This window comes from Pholis gunnellus (genome assembly GCF_910591455.1).
Source record: "Pholis gunnellus genome assembly, chromosome: 9".
Classification (NCBI taxonomy): domain Eukaryota; kingdom Metazoa; phylum Chordata; class Actinopteri; order Perciformes; family Pholidae; genus Pholis; species Pholis gunnellus.
Genome location: NC_136535.1, coordinates 24,739,995 through 24,753,211, shown reverse-complemented (window position 1 = coordinate 24,753,211; position 13,217 = coordinate 24,739,995). Strand labels below are relative to the sequence as shown.

At 42.8% G+C, this 13,217-nt stretch overlaps 1 protein-coding gene across 1 annotated transcript in view; it reads left to right on the top strand.

The window, feature by feature from the left end:
• LOC306701586 (chloride channel protein 2-like) overlaps positions 1-13,217 on the top strand; it is a gene marked incomplete at both ends in the record, with an annotated part of 111,943 nt that overhangs the window by 41,384 nt on the left and 57,342 nt on the right. The window contains 2 exons of the mRNA XM_079166942.1: positions 2,905-2,955; positions 12,355-12,486. Coding sequence (XP_079023068.1) covers positions 2,905-2,955; positions 12,355-12,486 — 183 coding nt within the window. The remainder of the gene's footprint in view (positions 1-2,904; positions 2,956-12,354; positions 12,487-13,217) is intronic.

The following is a 13,217-nucleotide window of genomic DNA, read 5'->3' as shown; positions in this document are numbered from 1 at the left end:
TCTACATAAAGTAGTTTGACTAAAACGCAGTAGAAATAATGATTCAACTTAGTTCAGTGGATCTGCATCTTTAAGGCAACATTTTTAAGTTTAAATGATTTAAGTTCCTTTTTCTTAAAAGTGAGAAAAAACGTTTTTTGTTGTTTTGCATGAGAGATTTCCTTATTTCTGTTTGTGTCACATCTCATCACTGGTTTGAACTGAAAAGAAGACGATCCGTATTTGAACATTTGAATCAGTGATGACAGTCGTGTGGTTTCTTTGCTAAAGCTGCCGTCAATCAAAGCTTATTAAACCACACCCACTCAGTCCAAACACAGTGTTGAACTCTTATAATGAATAACAACTCGGTACATTTTCTTCCGATTTATTTCAGTAATGAATGTTTAATGTGAACATATGTAAAGATTTGAAACCAAGTGGCTTTAAAGTTCCCACACAAAGAATAATAAATGTAATGAAAAACTAACAGTGCTGTTTAAACAACTTGGATCTATTTTAAGTAAAAAAAACAACTTGATTCACTCAAACGTCCTCATTTCTAATTGTTCTACTGTGGCGACTGTCTCGAGATCCAAATACCCAATTTTATTTCCAGAGTTTTTACATGAAAGCAGATTTATGTCTTAATTAACTGCAATTTGAGGAGAATTTGTCCACTTTTATAAATCAATACGCTGTACTGTGGCTGCCGCGCAGGCCAAAGGTTTATTAATGCCGTCATTAATGTGGACGTGTTTGGCGCCGCGGTGTCTTTTACAGCCGGCTCCTCTCGCTGTGAAATCGATGGTTATTACACACAAATAACTCCAACTTTCTTGGTTACTTTGCAGCTTTTTCTTATATTGTCTTTATTTCTGTGTTTTCGATCTCGCTCGATCTTTTCTTCTCTCATTCTTCCTTCACTTCCCTCCTTCTCCACTTCTACTTTATTCCTCTTGTTTTCCAATATGTCCGCCTTTCATTTCTCTTTCCCCTCTCAACAAACGCTCTTCTCCTTTTGCTTCATCCCTCATCTCCTCACTTTTGACCTTTTTCTTTTTTTCCTACTCTTCCCCCAATCTCTTATTCTTTCCCCCTGTTTCCTCTCCACTCTCTCTTTCCACTGCAGCTCTCTTCACTTCCCGCTCCGTCTTCAATCCATCACCTCCTCCTCCTCCACCCTCTCTCCTCCTCTCCAGCGGGTATAATCCCTCCCTCTCCATCCATCTGAGCCCCGTGTTCTGAGTTATTACTCTCTGATCATCAGTGAGCCCAGAGAACACACACACACACACACACACACACACACACACACACACACACACACACACACACACACACACACACACACACACACACACACACACACACACACACACACACACACACACACACACACGCATATTGTTCTCCATACTTTACAGGTGTGTATCTCGACCTGGATGAGATCACACAACTTTTTTTCTTCATCTTCTTTGGGGGAAATAAATGTCTGTTTTTTAAACTTGTAGAGACGGATCACCCCCCTTGACTTTCTGATTCTATCGATATGTTTGATGTGCAGATAAATCTCATGTGTTTGTCAGCTGATGTGATGGATGTGATGCTGTTTGACTGATGGCGTTTAATGCACTGATCAATACCACACTGGCAGCCTGAAATGACTCTCATTGGAGTTATCAATTCATCACCCAACCGTCGATGTTTCAGAGGAGAAGTTTACTGTTTTGATCCTTTTAAAAATGGTTTAATAAATAATTTTAACCCTGAAGAAAGTGCTAAATACTGAAATATATTTTGGCATAAAGTTGTATAATTGACCCTGAGCCCTCCTTTAGTTACGGTTGCTTCACAAAACAAGTCTTTGGTTTTGTTTACTTCTGTGTGAAACCAGTTCTCTACATTCATCTGCAGCTAGCTAGCTAGCTAGCTAGCTACCGTTAGCTTCAGTGGCTAGCTAGCTAGCCACTGAAGCTAACGGTAGCTCCATGAGTGGAACTGAAAACACTTACAATAAGTGTATTCAACATAGGTATTCAAGAGAACTACTGGTCACCAGAAGGCGTAAGTGTGACGGTATATTGTAAGAGTTAAATATTGGTGCTTTTACTAAATATTTACACAAAAAGATTTTTGATAAATAATCATATATAATGACTGAGTGGCTCCCTTTACTGTAACGCATCCTTTAAAACCAGACTACAACACTTCTATCTTATTACAATATATACAGAATATAAGACGATATTTAGTCTCATATCATAATATTGTTACAATATTTATATATTGTCCAGCCCGAGCAAAGAGTCAGCATCCTCGACGTGTTGATGATCCATGAAGAAGACATAAATATATGACGGAGCAGCCTTTTTCGAGTATTGCGGTTTAGAGCTATGCTACAGTTTTACATGTAAACAGAATATTAATCCTAATGTTCACAATGTTCATAATGTTTTTCTAAGAGAAAAGATTGAGGAATAACTGATGATCTGCTGAACGTAACACGAGTCTGCTTCAGTGAAAACTTCCTCGAACCAAATAAAAAAGCAGGACACAGCTGCTAACTATGTCCTCTCGTCCCTGTTTCCTTTATTTCCATCTTATTTTCTACCTCCTTATCTCCTCCCCTCCCCTCCTCCTCCTCCTCCCCTTCGTCTCATTCACCACTCCTGTGCATCCTCCATCACTCCTTCCTCCGTCCTCCCCTCTCTCCTCCGCTGCTCCTTCCTTCGTCGTGCTGCTGAGTTTGCACAGCGCTGACATCAATCACAAACTAATAATGTTGTGTAGGAAATAATGGATAAAGAGAGAGAGATATTTCTTTTCTTTGAAGGATTGTGTAGGTACAACAAACTGTATCCATAAAATGAACCCACACACTGCTGCTGTTTAACGATGTCATGTGGTCTATCTGTCCTCCAGGGTCAGGGTACCCGTACGCTCTGCCAGCTCCAGCCCAGGACTTTGTCTCCGGTAAACAAGCAAAAAGCAAAAACGTCCGTATCATTCCCAGTCTCCCCCCCCCCCCCCCCCCCCTCAACTACCAGCTACCCCTCAGTCCTCACACTCAACCGTACAGCTAATACCGCCGCATTGCTCTCCCATCATTAATCTCTGATACGTGGTCAGTAACTGTGTTGAGTCGCTTCAGAGAAGATTCCCTTCGCTTTGTGACGTATTAACGCCGGCCGTCGGTTCAAAGCTCGCAAAGTCCAACCGGGAGTGTGTGTGTGTGTGTGTGTTTGAGTGTGTGTGTGTGGAGGAAAATTAAAAGCAAAAATCTGATGATCCTGCAGTTTGCTAAGAGGAGCACGCAAACTTCCCCCCCCACACACACACACTCTACTTGTCTACTTGTAGCTTCATATTAATCAACAGCCAACATGACAAATACCTCTGTGTGCACATTATTCCCATTACGCTCTGTGTGCCTCCACGCCAGAAAGAAAAGACTAACTCTCCCAGCCCGGCCTTATTACAGCAAGCCCCGAGCCCTAATGGAAAGTAATAAAGAGCTCTGAACGTGTGTGTGTGTGTGTGTGTGTGTGTGTGTGTGTGTGTGTGTGTGTGTGTGTGTGTGTGTGTGTGTGTGTGTGTGTGTGTGTGTGTGTGTGTGTGTGTGTGTGTGTGTGTGTGTGTGTGTGTGTGTGTGTGTGTGTGTGTGTGTGTTAGGGGAGATGAATGGTTCTGATTAGGCAGTGCAAGCTGCGGACAAGCCTGATGATCAATGTCTCTTCTTTTCTGCTGCTTAAAAACAGATGAATGTGCCATTTCTACAGACACACACACACACACACACACATGCATGTTAGGTTCTTTCATCAACTGTGTGTGTGCGTGTGCGTGTCTGCAACTTTTAATACTTTTGGTCCTTGAAAGATTGATGGTGTTTTTGCATCATTTCACCGCTTCCATATGTATGAATGCATACACACACACATACACAGAGCTGCCAACCTTATATGTAAAATGCATGTATGTGTATGTACTGTGTGTGTGTGTGTGTGTGTGTGTGTGTGTGCGTGCGTGTGTTGCTGTCAGTTTAAAGAATTGCAAATGGGAAATGCTCTGAAATTGGTTACGCCACGGTATGAAAGTGTAAATTGTACTCGTGTGTCTGCAGAGCACTGCGGAACGGAAGTGCTGACTCTGCAACAGCAGAGATGGGAGGGGAGGGGAGGGAGGGGAGGGAGGGGAGGCCTGGACAGTCGAAAACAAAAAGAGGGAAACGAACGGATGCAGAGCGGAAACGGAAAGATGGCTTGAAGGAGGACTCGATGGGTGGGGGGGAGGGAATGAGAGAAAAGGGATAGAGGGGGAGTAAATGGCAGAGGTCTGGGGATTGGACAGATAAAAATCAATTGAGACGGAATGAGGGAGGCAGATGAGAGGGAGAGAAAGGGAGGAGCAGTGCGGAGAGTCAGCAGCAGGTCCCTTTGGCTCTCGGTTCACCGGGCTTTCATCCAGGAAATGAAACGACTTACCTCTCCCCCGTGTGATCGGGCTAAACACACACACACACACACACACACACACACATTTGTGTTGATGGACTCTCACTGTCATCATCAGTGCCACCATCTGCCTTCCTTGACTTTGCGTGTGTGTGTGTGTGTGTGTGCGTGCGTGCATGCTGCCACTGGAGAAATCATCCCTGCAGCCTCAGTGTGAGGATGCAGAGCTCGTTTTCTGTTCCTCATCGACGGTGTTTGACTGCTGCTTAACTGAGAATCGTTAAAACAGAAGCATCATAATCATCAGTTCAAACATTCGGTTCCTCCGCTTCGAGACTTTTTCATTTAATGCCAAACAAGCACACGCCGGCTCGTAGAAGTTTGTTTTAGAGATGAATTATTAACACAAAACTCTCACATGTTTGAACTTGTGTGAGCTCTTCCTTCTAGTTTTGGAGAAAACAAAACATTTTAATGTTAAATATTTTAAATGATCAAATATTTTCCTTTTATTTGTCATTCCAGTTGGCCTGGCTGATATTATTGGCCGGTATTAACTCATATATTGTATTGGAATAAATATTGGCAAATAAACAACATGAATTTACAGATTCATAAACCCACAAATATTGATAGATGCTTTATTTATTTTTCTTTCATAAATAAAAGTGATGCTTATGTCTACGTTTGCATCTAGATGAAGCTCTTGGTCTATTGAAATAGTGAAAAATGTCCACCAGTCCGCTCTTCGGCGGTGGACGTTAGCAAGCTAGCTAGCTAGCTTGCTAACTAGCCAGCCACTAAATTAGTGGAATTGAACGAGTTGAAGCTTCGTCCACTCGCTCTCTCTTAGTGGCATCACAAGCTTCTAAGCAATGAGTTCCGGCCAATCACAGCACAGGTGACGCTGCGTCAGGCTTTCGTCATACACAAGTGGGCGTGGCTTCATCTGAAACGAGTCGGAAACCGCCGAAAACGAAATAGTTTCCCGGACAGGATGTGGCTATGACGGCAACATTTGTAGTCACCCTCCCGTTAACTCTCCTCCCACTCTACATTCAGTCGCACTAAGACCCGAATGCATCATAGTTGATGTTGGGGTCATAGTATTGATCGTTGAATGTGTGTGTGTGTGTGTGTGTGTGTTGGGTTTGAGATGATACGCCGTATTGATCGAAGAGTTCAGTGGAAAGGTTCAGTGCTCAGGCTCTGAATTGAAATCCAGCAGTGAGACTGCTCCAGACAATTAACCAGGGACAGGAAAGTTCTGCTGTATTCCTCATTAGCGGGGAGTGTGACAGTGTCTCATGCAGGTGGAACCAGAGGGTCGGATCAATTTACACTTGTAGTCCACTCTGCGGACCGAGGTGTCAACCGGCTCCCAGAAGTAATGGTGTTCTCAGACGTGAGGATTAGGAACCAAGCAGGCGAAGTAGTTTCAGCCTCCAGTGGACAATGCATCAGGACAGAATAGAACGAGGATACAGAAACACACAACCGTGAACGCTTTAGTAGACCAACAACAAAAAATAAATCCTAAGGAACGTCGTCTGACCTCAGACTTTAGCCTTAGATGTTCAGCATGTTAAAGTTGTGAGTTCTGACCCAAAACAAAAAGCTCATTTGCTTCTTGGTAAAACCAGGTGGCAACCTCTGGTTCTGAAGAGAGAAGTCAAAGCTTCATGTGTTAAACCTGCATTCTCTCTAGTGTCCACCAGGGGGCGACTCCTCAGGTTGTATAGAAGTCTATGAGAAAATGACTCTACTTCTCTCTTGATTTATTACCTCAGTAAACATTGTAAACATGAGTTTATGGTCTCAATCTCTAGTTTCAAGTCTTCTTCAATACAGCATGATGTTCATTTAGTAAATGATGGTCCATTTAGAGTCAAACAGACCATAAAGCAGGGGATGCTTTAGGGGCGGGGCTACACAGTGATTGACAGGTTGCTACCCTATCCTATTTGGTCGTCCAAATATGGCCAAGAAAGCGACCGCCGTAATCCAAGATGGCGATGGCCAAAATGCCAAAACTCAGGAAACATCAGTCCACAAACCAATAAGTGACATATAGATGACTACACCCACTTCTCATACTCACTCTATGGGTAAACAGCCGAGCTAGGCAACATGTCTAACAACTCCACTTAATGCCGTGTCTCTGCTTCCAGCTGCCCGTGAGGGTTTTGTTGTTTACTCCCTAAAGAAACATGAAACATACATGACACACTATTTGGAATCGATTGCAGAGGCTGCTTTTACATAATCACTCTAGTGTGTGTGTGTGTGTGTGTGTGTGTTACACCATTCCACCTCATTAAGCAGACATTGTACTGCAGCCATAAGACGGCCGTCAACACCGTCGTTTGCCCGACGAGCTAACATAGTGATTGAGTGGGAGACGAGGCGCTCTGCCCGCTCGCCCGGGACCGATGCCGTACGCACATTTACATAAACATCGCCCCTTTTACATCTCATTAGCATCGACTGCACATTAACATGACGGAGGGAGCGGAGGAGGGATGGATTAACAAATGGGTGAATGGGGGAGCAAGAGGGAGATGTTTCGCACCAGAGGAAACATTTACAGACGCTTTGTTGGTTTTATTACTCCGACAAACATTTCTTTTCTGTCTTCAGGGGCCAATTTGTCTTTGTTAGTTTTTTACCCTTTTTCTTCTTCCACTTAACTCCGTTCTCTCCTGTGCTGCATTTTCATTTTATCTGCAGCTGCGGCTCGTTTCCCGAATCAATTCAGTTCAGTGGAATCTGTTGATTCACTCAGGCAGAGGTAAAGAGGTGAATGCGTGCCGGGCTTTGGAGTCCACGCTAACGCCCTCATTTGCTGCGTTGGCCGACTGCAAAACGTCCTGATAATGCAGAACTTTGAGGGAAGTTATCCTCCACTTCTAGACAAACCTCCACAAACCGATGCATCGCTTTCAGACTCTATGAAACGTGTCTTTACTGAAGGGCAGGGTTGAGTCATTGGTTGCTGTCAGGATGTGATGAGAATGTCAACAAAAATATCAATTATGTTTCTGAAGATCACTAATCCTAGTTTTATTTGTTTTGTTGTTTAACTTTAACAATTACTACCAATTTATTTTATTGTCGCACACATTTTTGTGTAAAAACATCTTTACGAACATTACAAAGATGTTTATAGCACTCAGTTAATAGTTGATATAGATGGTTTGGATTATTAAATAGCAACTGATGATTATGATTCCTTGTTCAAAGTTTAATATATGTTGTAAACATTATTTACATAGATAGTTGATACTTTGTCAAAGGTGGATGTTGATTTCTGGTCCATCTTTAAATACTGAAGACATTTATTTATTGAATTACCAGAAAACACGCTATTTCGTGAATTCTATCATTATTGAGATATAAAATGACCTTTATCGTGATAGAAGTCAAACCCCCCCCCCCCCCCTCTTCCTCTATCTTTTAAAGTTTCTGTGTAAAAAGCAGAAGAGCTGAGTAGTCGGATTTAACTGTATTTATGCAAATCTAATTAAGTCGTTGGTTTCAAACACAGCCAGGCATTTCTAATTGAATCTCTCGTACGCATGCAGCTCCATAATACATGTGGCCACACACACACACACACACACACACACACACACACACACACACACACACACACACACACACACACACACACACACACACACACACAAAGAGGGGGATCGGCCTCATTGGCACGACTGTGCAGAATTGAAGCATTAGTGGTTAACAAGAAAGTCTCTTTTACCCTTTACAGTCTCACACAGCCGTCACCTTGCATAACAAATGAGGGAGAGATTTCAATAATTGGGTTTTATGTGGGAGCGGTTGCAGGGAATCTGCGCCGTTAGTGATTTTCCTCAAAGGTGTGTGTATATGTATATATATATATATATATATATGTATATGTGTGTATATATATATATATATATATATATATATATATATCGCTACACTGGCTTTCTCCGCAGTAATGCTTAGCTCTGGCTGCTATCAGTTAGCACTCTGTAAAATACCATGATGGAGTCTAGAACCTGCTGTGTGTTAACAGGAGCTAATTATCACATTTTCAGATAAATAAAAACCCAGAAGGTAGTTCAGCGACACCTAATGCTGTTTTTTTTTATTAATTCCTGAATCCTTAAAGATTGATGATAAAAAAAAGATAAAAAATTGTGTTTGCTGCAGATTTGAACCCCCGAGCAGCTTCGGGGCGTTTCTCACTCCTGTCACAGTTGATTCTCTGTGGCCTTGTTTTTCACTGCAGTATTAAAGTCCTGCACCTCTATGGAAACAGAACAATCGTGGCTAAAAGTAAAGAGAAATCCAAAATGTCCTATTGTGCAGAATAAGACAGTTATGACATGAATCATAGAAAAGAAAAGTTATCTTTGATATATTTGACAGAAGTTGGAAAACAATGAAATCTATACATCCAACATGTGTCCAAGTGTTACTAATAATAAAAACTAGTTTTTTACAGGTAGAATAAAATGTTTTTGATGAAGTATCACCATTTTAACCTTTTTTTATTCTTGGTTGCTCTTTCTGCCGGAAAAGATACAAATCTGAGGACTGTGACACATTGTTGCAGCTTCTGGCTGATAAACGTGAGAAAACATGTTGAACAATCCCGCCGGTGGGTTTTGGGGTTCAGAGGGTTCCAGATATTTAACCCATTCCTCAAGTTGCAATCTTATTTCCTTTCCAGGTTACTTTTGTAAAACACTAGCGGACTATTAGCACGCTATTTTGTATGAAATTCAAGATATTTCAAAGAAATATATACTGATAATCTGATTATACGCTTTTTTTATTTTTGGTTCACGTGCAAATTTTGAAAGAGATATTTAGTTTACGGACGCCATCTTTGTTTGGATTTGGAAAAAGAAGCTTAACTCTCATTAAAAGAGTAAAGCTTTCCTATAACGTGTCTTGCAAGCACCTCGACCTTTACAAAAGTACGAAACTTGATTTATTGGCTGTATTAAATATCTGATATCAGGAGTTTCAGTCAAAAAATAGTAGTAAATCATATTGTCCAAACCAAAATAAACCTACGAGCACAAGAGCACAAGCGGCATCCTTTGGAGCTGATAGATGAAGCCAAAGTTGAAGTGCCAAAAAAAATGCCAGACTTTAGAGTAGAAATGAACACGTTCCAATTTTTATACAACTCACCTGTTTAAATTATATTAAGGCTTAAAGTTGGGCATAATTAAGGGTGAGCAGCTTTCAGCAACAGGTGGGCGCTTGTCAGAAACCTTTGGGTGAATTCACTACACTCACACTGTATACAGTTCACGGTGCTCACTCACCTACAGCTACTTAATGCCAAGCCAAGGAACTTCATGCACTGAGTCTCCAAGGCAACCTAAATTAGTCTCAGCAGGTGTGTGGGCATCAGGCCTCTCGCCGAGGAGAGAGCGAGCAAGAGAGACTGGACTGAAGAGAGAGAGAGAGAGAGAGAGAGAGAGAGAGAGAGAGAGAGAGAGAGAGAGAGAGAGAGAGAGAGAGAGAGAGAGAGAGAGAGAGAGAGAGCGGAGAAGAGAGAGAGAGAGAGAGAGAGAGAGAGAGAGAGAGAGAGAGAGAGAGAGAGAGAGAGAGAGAGAGAGAGAGAGAGAGAGAAGTCAGGGGTTGAATGTGATTAGCAGAAAGCAGTAGAAGAAGAAGAGGGGAGGGCGGAGAGGGAGTGAGGGGTGATTGGATCAGGAAGGGGAGAGTGGTGCAGAGGGTGAGTCAGAAGGCGAGTGAGAGTGATTGGGAACTAGCATGCTGCTTATTGCATGATGAAGAATACATTCAGCAACCGGTCTGCAGGGTGTGTGTGTGTGTTGCAGAAAAAGCTATTAAGAGCCAACTAAATTACATCTCCAAAAAAGACAAAAACAAACACACACAATGTTTAGAAGCGCAACAAAAGTCATGTCTGCACACATGCACGCTCTCAGACGCACACACACACACACTAACACTCATTTACATTGACTTGTGTCTGGATGACAGAAGGGGTCCAACAACACAGACGGGCCCGTGGGTGAGATGACGCACACACACACACACACACACACACACACACACACACACACACACACTTGCAGGAACACAATCTAAATATACACATGCACGAAGCCTGTTTCTTTCTCAGACTTGTCACATATCTGTCTGTAGAGAAAGCAAAGACATATCAGTGTGTGTGTGTGTGTGTGTGTGTGTTAGACCATGGAGGTGTTGATTGGGGGAATGTGTGCACGTCAGTGTACCCCCCCCCCCCGTCTGTCAGTCAAACAGAGGTGTCAGTCATGCCTCCACTTCGGGGATAATTTTTTCTCATCAGCTCCTGTCCAGCAGCGTTTAGTCGGCGTGTACATCTGTAAACCAGCGAATGCTCGTTGAGTTGCTTTCATATCTGGGGTCACAGTGTTATTGTGATGAGAGCGCGTCTCTAATGAGAACGACCACACACATTATCCCTGCAACATCTAATCTGTAGCGTTTCATTAACTCTCCGTCATTCAGCGTGTGGAGGATGTTTCTGCTTCCTCTTTATCTTTCTGCCATCTTCTCGTCTTCTCAGAACCTCATGAGAGTCCTCCTGTGTTTGACTTTCGGGGCTGAGAGGCTTTATGAATAACTTTTATATCGTTACCGGGATCTTAACTGTAAGGGGAAACTCCAAGAAGTTCTCAGAGTTTTCTTCAAATTTAGTTGCTTGGACGTTTTATGAAAATGGCCTCTGGTCTGTTTTAGCCATGAACCAATAGGAGACAACATGAAGTCATATGGACCCACATGTAACCCCAAAGCAGCACCATCATGACTAGAAGTAGAGAGAACTCAAACACATCTTTAGTGCAGAATAAATCTGTTATAATGCCATAAATCATAAAAAAAAATATAAAATTTTAGAAAAATTTGAAAACACTGGAAAGATGAAATTCTGACTAATGATGATTCTTTACAGCTTTGTGCTGTGATGCACGTAGTGTAGTTTACATGCTTGGATTTTGGGGTTCAGAGGGTTAACATATTATCAACAAAGGGTTTCAGTCAGCCCTCTTCTTCAGCTGTTTGAGAGAAAATGTCGAGTAAAACCGTCTTTTGTTTCTCCCATATTACTTCACTTAAAGGAACAGTTCCCTAAAAACTACAGACGAAGAGAAAGAGAGGCTGACAGCTACAAACATATCGTACCTCTTTCTTTCTGCCATCTCGGCATGTTTTAAGGAAAAGTGGATGGGTCTTCTGATAAGATACTAATAAGACAATGTTTCATGAACATTTGTTCTATATGCTGGAGATAAAAGGAGAAACGTGGAGGAAGAGAGTGAGGAGCGAACCGATGCTCTTATCCGGCCTGAGAGAGGAAAGCTTGGTGTGAACGAGAAGCTATGATATGTACGGGCACATCCTAATGAGCCACCATGGAACTCCTGTTTTGTTCCAGCAATGTGTGTGTGTGTGTGTGTGTGTGTGTGTGTGTGTGTGTGTCTCGGACCGAGTTTTATGCAGCGTGTTAACCGTGAGTTTCCTGTTTGCTTGCAGGTGAGTAAAGCGGATCCGATCGTGCTTCATGCACTGGTTTATGTGTGTGTGTGTGTGTGTGTGTGTGTGTTGCTTTGTAGTGCCTCCATCTGCTGTGACTTTTATGTGCCGTGTGTTTTAATATGCATTAAGTGTAGTGGACCCGTGTGGTCTGCTTTGTCTTCGGCCTCTCGCACCATTACATCGTGTCGGTGACGTGTCCTCTTAACAAAGTGCTGAGTCATAACCTCTGCTGGACGTAGTTGGCTCTGGTGAAAGTAACTGGTTTTCCATCCTGGCTTTAATGAATTAAATTCCTGGGTAATGTAGTTGTATTGTGTGTTTGTAGTCCCTAACATGTTACGTTGTGTCCCTGCAGTCTGCGCGGTTCGCTGTCAGAAGTTCCTGATCTCGCGGGTCGGGGAGGACTGGATCTTCCTCATCCTGCTGGGACTCCTCATGGCCCTGGTCAGCTGGGTGGTGGACTTCTGCATCGCCATCTGTCTACAAGGTGAGGGAGGGAGGCAGGGAGGCAGGGAGGGAGGGGGAGAGGCAGGGAGGGAGGGAGGGGTTGGAACTTGTACCTGTGGTTTGGAGCATAAAGAGAGTTGACGAATGAGCAGGAGGCAAAGGCAGGTGATTCCAGAAGAGAAGGATGAATTGTTAGAAATGAGGAGGGAAGGAGGTATTGAAGATATGTGATACATGGACCCAGACAGGGAGGAAGAGGTTAAAGGTTGGAGAATAGGAGATGGGGAAAAATGCAAAGGTCAACTCTAGAGATGTCACGATACCAGAAATGAAGTCGTCGAAACCAAAGACTGAGAAACGATTCTCGAGACTCAATTCAAGATCACAAGAACAAAACAAACAAATTCTATTTACTTCAACATACGCTCCATATTAATGAAAATAAAAAAACATTTTAAAATACTACGTTTAACACATCACCGAGAAAAGTGGTCTGTGACGCCGTCACAATGTTGAGACTGTGAGCTGAACAGGGTCGTTAACCCGGAAGCTAGAAACCTTGTTGGCGTATACATTCATCAGGTCAGACCATCTCGGGGTCCGGCATCCAGTTCTCTTAATACGTCCACGGCTAACGCTACTAGCTGACGTTTTCAACACAGATTAGTATTTCACAATGTAGCATTAGCGCTCGCTGTGCTGTCGAAAAAACGAGCACTGTCACGTTTTCAGAAGTTCGGCATCGACTTGGTGCTGAGGTTTCAGCTCTCT